Source organism: Pteropus medius, unplaced genomic scaffold, assembly GCF_902729225.1.
Source record: "Pteropus medius unplaced genomic scaffold, Ma_sr-lr_union100, whole genome shotgun sequence".
NCBI classification, from domain to species: Eukaryota; Metazoa; Chordata; class Mammalia; order Chiroptera; family Pteropodidae; genus Pteropus; species Pteropus medius.
In genome coordinates, this window is record NW_024354437.1 from 1 (window position 1) to 15,536 (window position 15,536).

Consider the following 15,536-nt stretch of genomic DNA (forward strand, 5'->3'; position numbering starts at 1 on the left):
TGTGTGCCGCGGGAGACGTGGGTGTCAGCACGCGGGGACCCCGTCGCCGTCTGTTCTGGGGTGCTGGGGTTCATGTGAGCGCTTCGTCAGGAGCCGGGCTGGGGGCCCTTCGGCAGGGCACAGGTGACCATGCAGAGGCCACAGCGCCCCAGGCAGGGGGACTGAGCAAGCTGCTCATGGTTCTGGAGGGCCGTGTGGCCGGGGTCCCCCACCGGAACCCAGGCTCCCCCGCTCAGGCCTCGTGGCCATTGCAGGAAGTGTTGTGAGGTGTGGCTTTCCCACGGCCGGCGTCCGGGGACTGCCCGCTGCTCCCGGGGAGGCCCGACGTGCTGGCCCCGTGGCCGTGTTACAGCCTGCGGGCCACGTCTTCGAGGTCAGCGGGACAATCTCTCTCCCGCTCGTCTGCCGGCCAGCGGCGTCTCACACGATGACTGTGGTTGTGGGACCCCGTCGTCTCTGTCATAGAAGGAAGCCAGCCAAGGGAAGGAGGCCCCGATACCTGCCCTACTCTGCGGAGCAGAAGCAGGTGGCCGGCCGCAGCTGCACTCAGGGAAGGGGCGTCGCGCTGGGGCGTGAGTCGCTGCGGGGCGTGGGGTCCGTCCGTCCTCACCCGAAGCCCCTCGTCTGTCGACCATGATAACTTCCCGGCCGGGGGGCAGGGGGACTCGCTTACAGCTGAGCTGCCGTCCACGGCCGCGGGGAGTTAACGCACCGCTCTGTCCTTTCGCAGTGGACTTTCTGTACTGCGACCTGGCGTCTCTGCGGTCCGTGCAGCTCTTCGTCGACGCGTTCAAGAAGAAGAACCTTCCCCTGCACGTGCTGGTCAACAACGGTGAGTCTGCGGCGGTGGCCCCGGGCCGGGAGGGCACTCGGGGGCGCCGGGTCCTCGTCCGCCCCCCGTTCGCGTGACGCGTGCGGGGCATGTGCCGAGCGTAGGCGGCTGTAACACGTGACTTGGCGCCGATGCCGTGGTTCCGTTCCGTCCCGTGCGGAGCGTGCTCAGTGCTCCAGCTGTGCCAGGCGCGGCGGCCACACGCCGAGGGCCGGGCGTGTTCACAGCCGGCACCACGTTCGCGGAGCCCTGAGCACGTTCCCCGCGGAATCATCGCCGTGCAGGGTCCAGGCCGCTCACGCCCGCCGCGCCCGTATTTCCTGCCCGCCGCCTGCCCGCCTCGGCGTCTTCAGCTCCGGCCGCCCTGGACCTGCGCTGCGTCCTTCCTCCACGCCCAGTCAGAGCAGCATCGGGGTCACGTCCGCTGCTCTCGTCCTCCAGGGCCGTCGACGTGCCTCGCAGGATTCGGCGGAGGGAGATGTCACGGTCCCGTGGGTGCATGCGAACGGGGGTGGCCATGCGCACGCTGCTGTGACTCTGTATCCGTTTTAAGATGAGCCCAGGCAGTCACGGTGCTTCGCAGTGAGAGGCCCCTGAGCTCGCGTCACCTGTTTGGGGAATATGTCATCGGCAGCTCGAAGAGCTTCCTAGGGAGGGGTCCGGACATTTGGCTTTAAAATAGAGAAACTGTGACCGTCTTCCGCACGTCACAGGAGAGCGGCTTAGTCATCGCGGGGACCCAGAGCATTCCGTCCAGCCGCCATGGGCCAGCCCATCCCCACACGCCCGGCTGAGCGCCGAATGCCTTGGATGCTTCTGGAGCACGGGACGTGGCCGTCCCCAGCGGTGACATGCGCGTTGCTGTGGTGGAAATGTGCTTCCGCCAACGGAGCCGTTGACGCCGAGGATTTGTGCAGATGACCTTGGATGGTTCCCCGAGTGACCTGGAACTTGCCCTTCGCACAGGGCATCACCGTCCTCACCAGACACACACGCGTGCCGGCACGGCCTCCCGCGCCCCTGGGAGACGCACACTGGACGTGGAGCGCATAGGACACCTTCAGCCCTCCGGAGATCAGACACTGCTTGCCCTTGGCTCCTCCTCGCTAGATGATCCGATAACGGGCCCCAGCGGAAGGCGACACCTGCCAGTCCAGCCGTTCGGCCCCACGCGCGACGAAAGCAAAGTCTCTGTCTCCTGGGTATTTCCTCTGCGGCCCACGCGACAGAGGCCACCGCGAGAAGGGACGACCGGCGTCAGACGTGCCTGTCCCAGCCGATGGTCGTCGACTAGGCAGACGCAGGCCCCAGGCACCCGCGTGACGCCCCAGCATGACGAGCAGCCAGTTCCGTGGACCCCGCGAACTCTGCGAGCCAGACCGGGCGTGGGGCTTAGCGGTCGTGAGTCGGAGCCTCCGCCGCCTCCTTGTTCCTCCGTCTGGAGACGGCGTCCACCTCACCGAGCCCCCCCTCCCTCCTCTGCACGAACGGCGATGAGCCGCCACCACATGGACATCAAGGCTGTTCCTCAACACTGCGCGACGCCCAGGGCCCCGTGCCAGGGCCGTGGCCGCACGTTTCCTCGGCCTCGAAAACCTCGCAAGTGACCAACGTGGGTGTGGCGGGAGCGGAACCACACGGGTGTCCTCGTGGGCACTGCGTGCCCTGGGCTCAGAGCGTGGCCTGTGTCCAGGGAGGGACCCTCTAAAGCCGCTGGACAAACTGTCTGCACGTACAGCCGCATGTGAACTTACACGCGCCATTACACATGCACACAAATGCACACGTACATGAATGCACACGTACACGAATGTCCACAAATGCACATACATAGAGTGTTGTGTGTATAAGGGCACACACATGCACACACCTAAATACTGGAGATATACGAATATGTATGTACACACACACCTGGAATGCATGCCCACAAACACACACGCACCTTTGGAAGTGCTTGTACACGGAGAGACGTGGACACGCACACATACTCAGCCACACACAAGTGCAAACGCACCAATAGATGTGCTTACGTGCATGCAGATCCTACACGTGCACACATTTATTTGCAAAGGCAAATATACACAGAAACATGAAACTGCGGACATAGCAACGTAGATGCATATATGTGTCATACATTATACACGTAGGCACATGTACTGCAATCGACGTGTGAATGCACAGAAGTACACACACACACACACACACACACACACATACATACACACACACACACAGGGACAGATGTGCAGAACCCACACACGCACACTGAGCAAGCTCAGGGTTGTGCAAGGCTCAGGGCCTGGCACGCGTCCTGCGCATGGCCGTCTGTGCCCCAGCCTCTGGGGAAGGGACATGGGGACAAATTCTCGCTGAGCCTTGCTCGAAGGAGATGGGGCACCCCGGGCCTGGGCCCGGGCTGTGAGGGGTGCAGGGCACACTCTTATCGATGTGTTTGTGGGATATCGGGCTGGGGTCTGTGGTGCGGACGGTCAGTGTGACCACTGCCTTGTGTCGCGTCCCCACGGGGCGCCCCGCGGAGCGCCTCGGTCGGGGGCCGCCCCGTGTGTGGTGGGGTGCCCACGCCTGTCACCTGACGCTCCCGAGTGCCCTGTGTCCCCAGCCGGCGTGATGATGGTCCCGCAGAGGAAGACCGCGGACGGCTTCGAGGAGCACTTCGGCCTCAACTACCTGGGGCACTTCCTGCTGACCCACCTGCTCCTGGACACGCTCGCGCAGTCGGGCCGTGCCGGCCACAGCGCCCGTGTGGTGAGCGTGTCCTCGGCCACGCACTACGTCGGTGACCTGGACTTGGACGACCTTCAGAGCAGGTGCGTGCAGGCTCTCCGTGGTCCTGGCCGCGGCCCCCGAGCTAAACTTCCGGCCGTGGGTCCGGGATGGCCGATCGGCTGAAAAGCCGTGGCCTTGCAGCCGACCGTGAGCCCAGGGCCGCGGGCTGTCTCCGTGCAGAAGCTGCGCGGTGCTCTGTGTCCGTGTGCCCTGCAGGGCGCGTGGGCTGCTCCCGACCTTGGCCTGTTTCTGTCTCTGTCTTGCCTCTTCGGCCTCTGATAAGGGCACCTAGCTCTATTGTTTTCTTTCAAAAACATTTCTCATACGGGGACGAGACCATTCACAGTGCCGAGTTTCCAGGTGTGGTCCCCGGACCAGCAGCATGGGCTCCCCGCCCCCTGAGAAATGGTTAGCAATATGGATGCTCAGTCATACCCCAGACCTGCAGAGTCACAAGTCGGGGGGTGGAGTCAGGTGACTGAGTTTTAACGAGCCCTCCAAGAGGTTCCGATGCTCGTGACAGTTTGAGAACCACTTGGGTTTCAGCCATAAGTGCCTCTCCATGCAGAAAGGGTTGGTTGTCGGCTTGCACCTGGTGTAGACACCGCTGGTGATTGCTGTTAATTGGCAAGATTGATTTGCTGTCATGGAAATCGAGTGTTCTTGGAAAGGCATAAATCGGGGTGTCATAAAGCTCTCCAGAATCCAAGCGGGTTAAAACCCTCGAGAGGGCTCGTCTGTTCAGGTCTGCTGCACCAGAACCCTCTTCCGAAAGAAAAGCTGGGCGGGATCTCTCAGAATTACTCAGCGTCAGTGGGCTTGGCTCATGACGTAACGGTAGCTGTGTTAAAGAAATAAGTCGTATTTTGGGGAGAAGAGATAAAATGTTAAGCCCAAAACATTACATTATTCCTAAGTTAAGTGTTCCCTCTATGAGAGAGAGAGAGACAGAGAGAGAGAGAGAGACAGAGAGAGAGAGACAGACAGAGAGAGACAGAGAGAGAGACATTGTGAGAGACAGAGAGAGAGAGAGAGACAGAGAGAGAGAGGAGATTGGTGAGAGAGAGAGAGAAGGGCAGAGAGACAAAGAGAGACATATTTACTTGGTATCATATAGAAAGAGAGAGAGAGAAAGAGACGTGAGACAGAGAGAGACAGAGAGAGAGAGTGAGAGAGAGAGAGAGAGCAAACTCTGTATTTACTTTCAGAAATCGGCTCACAGAGAGAAAGGCTGGTAAGTCCTAAATCCTCACGGTCGACCAGCTGGTTAGAGTCGATGCTGCCACCTTGACCTTGAAATCCAACGACTTAGACGAAGAGTATAATGCTGCTGCCTTATTTGAGGCCAAATTTCTTCTTCTTGTGGCGGGGGGGGTGGGGGGACTCACTCGTCTCTTCGGGCCTTCCACTGATTGGGCGAGGCCCACCCACCGCGTGAAGGGCAATCTGCTTTCTTCCAAGTCTGCTAATTTCGGCGTTAATCACATCTTAAAAATACCTGCAGAGCAACATGCGGGCTGGCGTCTGACCACACCCCTGGGCACTGTGGCCTGGCCACGCTAACATGTAAAATGAACCACAGCACGTGTGGCTGTGGCCGGGACTTCTGCAGAGGCGATGGTGACCGGCAGGTCATACCGTCCAGGACGTGGCTCTGCCGACCGCCTGCCCTGGACTCCGGTTTGTCTGTGTGCTGACCCTCTGGTACCTACGGGTGCCTCGGGGCCAACGGGCCTCTGTGGGTGTGGCCTGAGTCACCCCGGCTTTGGCTCCTACCCCGAGGCCCTGCCCTGCGCAGCCTCTTGGGATAGTTTGTCGCGATTATCGTCCGCCCCTCACGTCTTAAGACGGACGGCTGTTAACTGGGATGATGCGGGCAAAGAGGACACGGGGCCATCCTGTCCCCTCCTCAGACCCAAAGCAGGCGAGTCCCCGGTCCTGGCACGTGTCCCCAGGGCTCGATCGTGTCTGTGAGGTTAGCAGGATGTCTTAGACCGGGAAACGACCAAGACGGTCGTGTGGGTGAAAGCGATGATGTGGCGTCCGTCTGCCTCGTGTCCTTGTCCTCCGAGGTCCCGCTGGAGTGCGGGGCTCGGCGCGGACTCCCACGGCACGGCCACTCTGCGTCATTCTGGGGGGCGAGGACCCCGCCTCACGTGTTCCTCGCCCCGACACGCTCGCCCCTCACGGCTCCCTCCCCTGAGGAACGGCCCACCGAAGCCTGTGGCGGGCGTCAGAGGTCCTTGGAATCCCCGGCTTGTAGGACGCGACCCTCCCGCCCTGCCTCTGTCTACCCTACAGTCTTCGCCCGTGTCCAGCCACGGCCGTCCCTCTGGGGGATCGAGTCCCGATCTCCCGTCTCCATCGGGACGCCTCTCCCGTGGGGTGACAGCCCTCCCTGCAGAGCTCGTTCATCCTCGCCGTCTCTGCAAAGACCTTGTGTCCATGGCACGCCTCCTCCTGAGGTCCCGGGAGGTGCGACTTCAACACACCTCGTTTAAGCGAGGGAGGAGGATTCGGCCGTAAGTCTCGCCGTCCGTCCCTTTCGGAACGGCCGCTGCATCTGAAGGGACGCGGAGCTCCCCGGCCTTCGTTAGCGGACACAGTCATCGTCGGGGCCCTCACAGGCGCGGGCATTTCTCACTGTGGGAACAGCGTCCTTCGCGGGCGTGACCCCCGACCGCTATTTATTTATGTGTCCCTAAGCCCCGTTTGATCGTTCTGTGCTGTGCCCGTGTCGCTGCGAGACGCTGCGTTATAAATCGAGTCTTTTACTCCGATCTCCCCTGGACACTCAGCGCGTTTACTCTGTGCCCTGGGAAATGTCGCAGACGCTCGCTGTGTGTCTGTCGACGCCTCTGCCGGCTGAGCGGGCTCTGTTTTCCCTGAGCGCCAAGCTGGAGGCCCCTGGGGACTCTCCGCGACTCGTGAGCCCCGATCCCACCCTCGTCAGGACCGGGAAACCTCGGGAAGCAAGGAGGGACAATGTGCACGTGAGCACGTCGTCCCCGAAGCTAAGGGACCCTTCGCGAATGTGTGTGGGCTGGCCAGGTGACGCCTGCTCCCCGGAAGGCCGATCCTGACAGGAGTCCAGTGGCCCCTGAAAAGCGTGTGTCGGAAACGAGGCCGAGGTTCCATGACTGTGTTTGCATGCGGCTCTGTGATCCTGTCACAGAATGCAGACGTCAGGGGCACGAACGCAGCGTGGTCATGAGAAGTGAAGATGACGTAGTCACTTGTCTTTCCCCGTGCACATGCCCCTCGGGAGGCAGGGCGTGGGGACCGGGTGCTAATGCTGCCTGGCGATCTGTATAACAGGCTGGCTCGGTAGCATGGAGCGCACACACGCGCGCGTGCGCACACACACACACACACACACACACACAGTATCCATCAGCGCAATGAGTGAACAGTCTTTTCCTTACAGGAAATGGTCAGCATCGGTCAGGCCTTCACCATCTCTCATGTCCAAAACAGAAGAGTGTTTTGTAGAATGAGCTGAAGACGTGACCCAAACACCCTCCATAATATCCAAAATCAGGGCCGCCTGTGCATCCTTCAGTTTTCCATTAGACAAGAAGCCTCCCTAATATTAAAAATCATGTTTTTCAGTGAAGCATGATATTGTCTCATATACCCTATAGTCACACACACAATTTCTAGTAAAATTGGAGAGAATTGGAACAATTAAATAATACAAACGGTCCTTTTTCTAGCAGAGACAGGGGTCATTTACTTGCTCTATGCAATGGGGACCTGCGCCCCTCACCAGCGGTGTGGACATAGTTAAAGCATCAGCGGGTCATCTGGATTGGTACCCAGTGCTGTGCACGTAGTTAAGGATCAATGGGGCGTCTTGATTGGTACAGGGGTGCAGGAGACAGATAGCCCAAAGGCAAGGGGAGAAAGCACCTGTCAGTCAGCCTGGACCGTGTGCACATATGTATTGCGTGTACGCACGCGCACACACGCACGTCATCGACGGTCATTTCTGGGTTGCAGGGGGGAGGATGTAGAATCGGTATTGCTTTTCGATTTTTCTCTGAGCTGTAAGATTTTTTTGCAACCCATATATATTTCTTTTAGAATGTCGCTCCATCGCTATTACCTTTAAAAAGTTCTCCCCGAGCAGACATTTGCTCCCACTGCAGGGGACCAGAGCACACCACCCCAAGACGTGCCTCTGGCGGACGGGCTGTTTCAAGCTCACGGCAGCTGAGAGCCGGCGATGCCGAAAAAGCTCTCCACTTCCTCCCGAAAGTGGAGTATAAATTTCCCCTTGGCCAAGGAAACCTATAAAGGAATTTGTCATGCGTGAACGTGTGCCAAGACCAGGAAGACAGCTGCTCCCACGGGCAGCTCTTACCAACCCCCCGAGACTGTTATCTGCACAACCAGACAAGCCTCGTCACCCACACGCTTCTCACTGCAGCTGCCAAATGCTTCTCCTTCGTTTAGAATGAGACGAGGTATCAGCCTCCAGCATCTGGCCGTGTCCCCTCGAACTGTGTGTGTGTGTGTGTGTGTGTGTGTGTGTCTGTGTACGTACTCATGTGCGTAGGTATGCCATTAGCTCGTTTTTAAATTAAATTTCCTGGGGCAACGTGGCTTAATAAAAATCATCTAGCTCCCGAGGGGACAGTCCACTCATGTGTCATGGGTTTGTTGCATTGTGCGTTCTGCACCCAGAGTCTGGTCTCCTTTCAACACCGTCTGACTCCTTCACCCTTTTCTGCCTCCCCCCCCCGCCGCTCTAGTCCCCGCCGCGGTGGCCTCTGTGTCTGTGTGTCTGTTCGCGTGTTGCGTTCTGTTTTGTGTCCCACACGTGAGTGGAATCATATGCTTCTTGTCCTCTTCCCTCTGACTCAGCTGTAAGGTCAACTACTGCCATTTGCAACAACATGGATGGATCTTGAAAATGTCATGCTGAGCGCAGTAGTTTTTCTGTTAATCTGTCTTTAATCAGCTGAATTTGCATGCCCCAGCTACGGAACCTAAGAGGGTGGAGGGGAAAAATATTTCCTCCCCTACACTGCTCTCATTAAAATGTAAGCCTCACCCATTAGACCTCTGCGTACGAAAAAGTAGAAATTCGTGGGTGTGCCTTTACCGTCGTAGCCAGTAGTAATTTTTTCTTTGATGAGAACTTGAAGAAGTCGTTTGCTCAGATGAAACATAAGACCTGCTATGTTCCCGGCACCTTGCTAGGAATGGGGCCTTCGCTGAGCACGTGCATTCAGCACCGGGCCTCAGGGGGTGTCCCGGGGAGCCATGTCATGACTGCCGTGATCTTAGAGCCCACCAGAGCCACCCACCCGCAGCCTAGGAAACGCCACAGACTGGTGGCAGGCAGCGCAGATGCCACCGCGGGTTAGGGTGGATGTCCCTTCTCTCCAGAACGTTTTCCTAGATTTTAAATCTAGGAAAACGACGGTGTTGAAAGGAGACCAGACTCTGGGTGCAGAACGCACAAGGCAACAAACCCACGACGCATGACTGGACTGTCCCCTCGGGAGCTAGATGATTTTTATCAAGCCACGTCGCCCCAGGAAATTTAATTTAAAAACAGAGATGCAGACACGGTGTTCGAAGTATAATTCTTCCTCTTTCTTTCTCTGTGGCTGAGAGGCAGAGAACGTGATGGAAATCAGAATATGCCTCTTCGGCATAAAGATTATTTTGATTTGGGGGCCGTCGACCATCAACAAATGTGGGGGGAAAATTGCCTTCCTGGACCTTCGCTTTTTCTGACTGAAATCTGAAACTCCTAAGAAATGAGGATTGCCATAAATTCCTTCTCTTGGAAAGTTTCATGGCCAAGTATTTGGCCATAATTTAGCACCTACGACTTAGCGCCCCTAGAAGCCCCAAACCAGTTTTGTTTTGTTTTGTTTTGTTTTGTTTTTTGTCTAGTTACGTCCCTACCATTTACCACCCTTTGTTAAATACCATATAAGTTTCAGAGTCTCATTGTCTCCTTGGGGTGTTCACTTCTTTTCTATGACGCCCTCACACATGTAAAAATAAAAAAAATAAATAAAAATCGCATGCTCTTCTCCGGTTAATACGGCAGTTGTCGATTTAATTTGCAGGCCCCACTTACAGAACACAAAAGTCTAGAAGAGCTTCCCTGTCCTACAGAAGGCATTGTGGTCTCGGGCGGAGCTTCAAATTATGTCTTCAGTAGTTACACCAGTTACCTATTGAAAACAAAGATACAGCTTCGTGGTTTCGGTTCTACCTTCGGACACCATTTGTTACAAAGCGGTTTATGAAAAAATTCCGTGTTCAGAACCCGGTCCTGGAGACGTTTCAGGCCCGTCTGTCGCCGCGTTGGTCGATTGTAATGTGATCACAGTCGTCCGTTGACTCTTTCTGTCGCCTTCTCTGTGGACACATTCAAACCGCGCCGCTGTGGCTTTTCAGACCAGGCGCCCTCGGCGTGTATCGGGCAGCCTCGAAGCCGAACCATCTCCTCCTGTTGATTTAGTGGGATTCGTTTTCATGTCCACTGCGGATGTTTCTGTACCTCTGAAACTGACCGGAGACCGTGTCCTGAAATCCCATTTTACTCTCGAACTGTTTTTTCCCTCCCTTAGAGAGAGGTATGGATTTTTTCCCATTGTCCCATTTCTCGTAGGGATCGTCCCTTGCTGAAGTTTTCTGTTTGCTTCTCTGAATCGTTTGGTCAACGTCGAGTCTCTTTATTTCAGTTCTTAATCCTTATTTGGTGAAGAGCCTTTGACTAAAGAGCCGTTGAATTTCAGCGAGCGCCTCCTCTGCATCTAATGTGAAGACCACGATGTCTTCCTTCTAATGTGCGCACGCGGTAAAGTCTTCCTACAGTGAATCACACGCATGGATTTTTTTTCATAATTTAAGACACGTGACTGACGTTTCCAGGATGTGGGTGGCAGAATATTGGTCACGTCGAGCCAAGAGATCAGGAAGGGGCTGTATTGCTGTCAGGTAAAAATAACTTTAAAGGAAAAACAAAATACATTGTTGAGACGTAGCCAGTGACTGCTGCCTAATGGGAATGCTGCTCACCCAGTCAGGTGGCCACGAGCCATAGGAAGCAAAAACCGGCAAGGACAAGCTGGTAACTTGTCATCACGGTGGGAGACGTGATGACGCATTTTTCTCAAACGTTGACAGTTCAAAGGAGAAAAAAAATTATTGTCAGCGAGGTAGAGATCTAAGCACGCACACTAAGGGGGGAGTGTGCGCGCCCACATCCCGCCACTGGAAAGCAGGCCTTTCCCCCACAGACGTGGAGCATGTCCATGGATGGATGGTGCCTGTGACCTCGAAAACGCGCCCTCCCCCAGACTTTGGAGCTTGGGCACCCCATCTCGGGGGTCCGGCCGCGGCTGTGTGGGTCCCAGGCTGTCCACAGTGCTGCCCAAGGGAGGAGCACCCGAGGCCCTCGCCCACGCGGGCACCACTGTGGTGACACCCCCAGACACTCCGCCCACCCCGGGGCCACAGCGAGCTTGTGGGCTCACAGTATGGGCTGGGGACGGTGGTTTCATCAGGCTGTGAAGCTGTGGTGTCTAGGGTTTCATGGGTTCGCTCCTTATTGGTGAATTTGAAGCACACGCATGGGAACGGGGGTGGGGGGTAAGAAGGGAGAATCGAGGCTCATTCAGTTGTCGGGGTCGCCCACGGCTTTACAAAGAGGAATCTTCCTGGGCCGGGGGCACCCCAGTTCACTATCCAGTGGTTTCGCTGGAAGAGGGTCGTACCATTGGTGCCGTGTCCATTCGAGATGGTGTCTCAGAAACGGACGTCACCACAACCTCGGTGGCACCAGCCACCCGCTCTACACAGCGCGACGAAGCCACGTGTTGGCACTGGAAAGTAACCTCGCGAAGTCTCCACCCCTGGGGCACAGGAAGGGGACAGCCAGGGGCACGCGGGAGGGGCCGGAGGGGGACACGGCAGGGCGGGGACGCGGTGAGGCCGCCGGGACGTGGGTGGGGACGCGGCGCTGGGCCATGGGCGCTCTCGGCCGTCACAGCGTCCCCTCCTGTGCCTTCCGCAGCACCTGCTACTCGCCGCACAGAGCCTACGCCCAGAGCAAGCTGGCCCTCGTCCTGTTCACCTACCACCTGCAGGGGCTGCTGGCCGCCCAGGGCCACCACGTGACGGCCAACGTGGCGGACCCCGGCGTGGTCAACACGGACCTGTACAGACACGTCTTTTGGGGCACCGGGCTGCTCCGGAAGTTGATGATGAGCTGGTGTTTTTTCAAGGTAAGCGTCCAGTTGTGCGTGTGTCCCTTGCGGGCCAGCTCGAGGCCACCCGTACGGTGTTTTCCGTGCGGCGTGGGACGCCGTAAAGGGACGGGCTCGTCACGTCCGCTCTCGGAAGCGTGTGCTCTGCAGCGTCCCGGGCGGCTGAGGCGTGTGCACGCTGTCCTCGCTTTCCGAGAAGGGACTTCAGCGTCCTGCTTCTGGTGTCCTCGAAGGGCGTTTGAAGGGCACCGTGTGGCCGCCGGGCCCCCCCGCCTGGCGAAGGTGTGGGTGCCTCCTGTCCCAGGGCACCCCCTTCCGGAACCGGCGGCCTGCACGGCCGCATCCGTGAGGCCCCTTTGCGTGCAGCGGCCTCGCCCTCGCCGTCACGGCCTCTCGGTGGCCTGACGCGGGGAACCCGTGGCATGTTCCTGTCCCCTAAAGCGACCATCCTCGGGTCCCAGTGAGACACGCACATCACAACGTGTGTTACCCAGGACGGCTGCCTCCTGGCTCGGTCCCAGGAGCCCCACAAAATGCCCGCGGTGGCCCAGAGGCGGAGACGTGAATGCAGGCGCTGAGTAGGGGCTACCGAGGAGACAGCACAGGAGGGTCGCAGCCCGGGGCTGGAAGGAACTGAGTCTCTCCAGACGGAGGGGACTCACTGTGCAGCCCAGACAAAGCCGGGGCATTGTGGCCACCAGCCCTGAACGCTGACCGCGGCTATGGCTGGCAGCTTCTGACACAAGCCTGTTCCCGGTGCCCGTGTCTGACGGGCTGCAAGAGGTGGCACTCAACACACAGGGACGGGCTCGGCTGCCTCCGAAATGCGAAGCTGGTGCCCGTGCCGCAGGCAGCCAGCCCGGCGTCCGGGAGGAGACAGGGCTGGAGCCCGGTCACGTGGCCAGCAGTGACGTCAGCCACGCCTCCGTCACGAAGCCCCAGCGACGCTTCGGTGGGTGACAGCACAGCAGCTCCCGACAGTGCGCCCCATGGCGGCACGTGACCGGGGTTTCTGCTGCTGCCCGGACGTCGCTCCGTAGCCGCGAACGCCCCGTGTGCCCCCCGTGGTGAGCATCGGGCCTTGCGCCCCCCCCGGCACGCTCGGGGCCCGACTCCCACGGGCCTGGCGTCTGCCCGAACCGCCGTTTCCCGCCCTCTGGGACCTTGGCTCCCCGCCCCTGAGCGTGTCACCTCGGCCCACACGTGCCTCAGGCCCCCGAGAAACCCGCCTCGCAGCGTCCACGCCGAGAGCCGTCGTGGGGACCCCCCGTGTCGCCTCCCTGCCGAGTGCGTTTGTGACGCTCGGAGGCTTCAGCCAGCTCATGAGGCCTCTGGTTTTGGAAGGAGTCGCCGCCCGCACAGCGGGTTTTATATGCGTCTGCCTATCAGAACGGGGGGCCCCCATCGGGGAGCGGCCACCCGCAGCGGGGGTGGGGGTCTTTCCGTCGGCACGTGACGAAAAGCGACCCAGCCACACGGAGCGGTGGCCGGGCGACCCTGCACGTCGTGGCTTCGTGTCCAGTCCCCGGGCTGGGCCCGCGTCGTACCCACCGCTCACTGTCCCAGCCTCGAAGCCGTGCTCCGCTCCGCTCTGCAGGCCGACGTGTCCTGGTCACCTCTTCCTGTCCCCACAGACCCCAGACGAAGGAGCCTGGACGTCCGTCTACGCTGCTGTCGCTCCGGAGCTGGAAGGCGTCGGCGGCCGCTATCTGTACAACGAGAGGGAGACCGAGTCGCTGGCGGTGACCTACGACCCGGAGCTGCAGCGCCAGCTGTGGGCCAGGAGCTGCCTGATGGCCGGCGTCCCCGACGTGACCCCGGACGCACGCAGGGCACAGCCGGCACGTCACGAAGATGAGGCCCTCGGCCCGGCCCCCGCCGGTCTGTGAGGCGTCGTGCGTCTGTCCGGGCCACGCCCACCAGCCCTCAGGGCTCTGTCCCCGTGGGTGGCCGGAGCTGCTGGGATCTCAGGGAGCAAAGGGCACGCTGAGTGACACCCCGGGCAGGTGGCCCCCAGCCGTTGCCTTCTGATATCAAACTGTCAAATTGTCACAGGTGCCATTAAACCCTGCCACCCAAGCGTGTGGTGTCGTTGCTTAGAGCAGAGCGGACGGGCAGGCTCGGGGTCTGCAGCGCCGTGACGTCAGCCCCGAGGGGCCCTGTGTCCTTCGTCCTCCCCGCTCCTTCTTCTGGAGACCGGGCTTCGGCGTGCGGGTCCCAGAACGGGACAGCCGCGAGCCCGCTCTGCCCATTCGTCGAGGGCCCTAGGACTGGCCGCCTTCTGGGCCAGCATCTGCACGGTGGCTGTTTCCAGCTGGCGCCAGGCCTGACGGCTGCATCATAGCCCTGGGCCCACGAGCCGTGCAGACAGGTGACCAGGCCTGTCTGGGATTCTGAAGGATGGGGACAGGACAGGGGCCTGGTGCCTAGTCACCATGAGGCTCTGTGGGACAGCACAGGGGCCTGGACACTTGTCACCATGGACATTTGATTGCAGAATGCTACAAGGTCACGTGACCATGGAGACAGACCCGGGTGGGCTGGGGCCACCAGCCGAGGGACACCTGGGGCCCCCAGATGCTGGGAGAGGCAGGGAGGACCGTTCCCTGGGGCCTCCGGAGGGAGCGAGGTCCTGGGACACCTGATGTCACCCTGCTGGTTCCCAGGGCGGCGGAGGCTGCATGGCTGTCGTAAGCCGCCAACAGCTGATAATGTGTCACAGGACGGTCACAGGGGTGTGGATGCCACAGGCCTTTCCCCTTCACTGACCCAGCAGCAGGCGAGGAGGGCGCGGCCCTGTGTGAGGGACGCTGGGCCCCATGTTCCACCCCGGGGAGGCGAGCCTGGCAAAGGCAGTCGAGGGGAGCCTGCGTGCGCCCTGCAGGTCTGCACCCCGGACTTCGGCTCTGCCGCCCGCTGGCCGGCTCCCTGCCCGTTCTCTTAGCCAACAGAACCCTCCACGGGCCCGAAGCGTGCGTGGTCGTCCCCACCGGCAGCCCGTCCATGGGGGATCCCGGCGGGCGGGGCCGGTGGCTTCGTCAGTCGCTGCTCCGCTGGATGGACCTGCTCCTCAGCCACCCTTAGGGACGGACGGCTACGTGGCGGCCACTTCGTACCACGTGGCACAAAGCCGGCCGCCCCCGAGGTGTCCCATGAGTGCAGTCGCGTCCGGTCCCTGCCCGACGTCGTCGTGTGCTCAGCTGGCCACCTGAGGCGGCCCAGGCCACGCGCCGACGGCACAATCCTGACCTCTACAAAGCCCCAACCTCGCCACGTCCACCGGTCGACCGAGAGCCCGGATGGCCGAGCCCCTGCAGGCAAGTGCCCGCTGCCGCTGTCATCGTCACAAAGCTCGTGTCCACCCATGAGCTCGAGGCGCGGCTGCAGGGGGAGCCCAGCCACGTCGACGTCCTCCGCCCCTGAGAGGCCGAGCTCGCTGGCCCCCGGCGGAGGCCGCGGGCCCCAGGCTGGGGAGACGGGCTGCGAGCCCACGGTCACAGGGCGCGGGGCGCCTGCTGCTGTCCCATGCGGCCAGACAGCCCTCGTGCCACTTGCTCCCTGCGGAAGTGACAGCTGCGTTCCCAGGAGTGAGCACGGACACCCTCGGCCCCTCGCCGGAAGATTCCGGGAGCGCGGAGACACCTCCCGGCATCTGCAGGAGCCACGGGGGTCGTGGG

At 60.1% G+C, this 15,536-nt stretch overlaps 1 protein-coding gene across 1 annotated transcript; it reads left to right on the forward strand.

The window, feature by feature from the left end:
- The first annotated feature begins 618 nt into the window (after window positions 1-618).
- On the forward strand, window positions 619-13,939 carry DHRSX (dehydrogenase/reductase X-linked). Its single transcript, XM_039852209.1, has 4 exons — window positions 619-832; window positions 3,453-3,660; window positions 11,667-11,877; window positions 13,494-13,939. Exons 1-4 carry the CDS (start codon window positions 634-636, stop codon window positions 13,746-13,748), a joined length of 873 nt encoding a protein of 290 aa, XP_039708143.1. The 5' UTR covers window positions 619-633; the 3' UTR covers window positions 13,749-13,939.
- The last annotated feature ends 1,597 nt before the right edge of the window (window positions 13,940-15,536 follow it).

Coding starts and splice junctions, on each gene's coding strand:
- DHRSX (XM_039852209.1), top strand. CDS start 634: ATGATAACTTCCCGGCCGGGGGGCAGGGGGACTCGCTTACAGCTGAGC. Junction 833..3,452: donor GCACGTGCTGGTCAACAACG/GTGAGTCTGCGG, acceptor CTGTGTCCCCAG/CCGGCGTGATGATGGTCCCG. Junction 3,661..11,666: donor TTGGACGACCTTCAGAGCAG/GTGCGTGCAGGC, acceptor TGCCTTCCGCAG/CACCTGCTACTCGCCGCACA.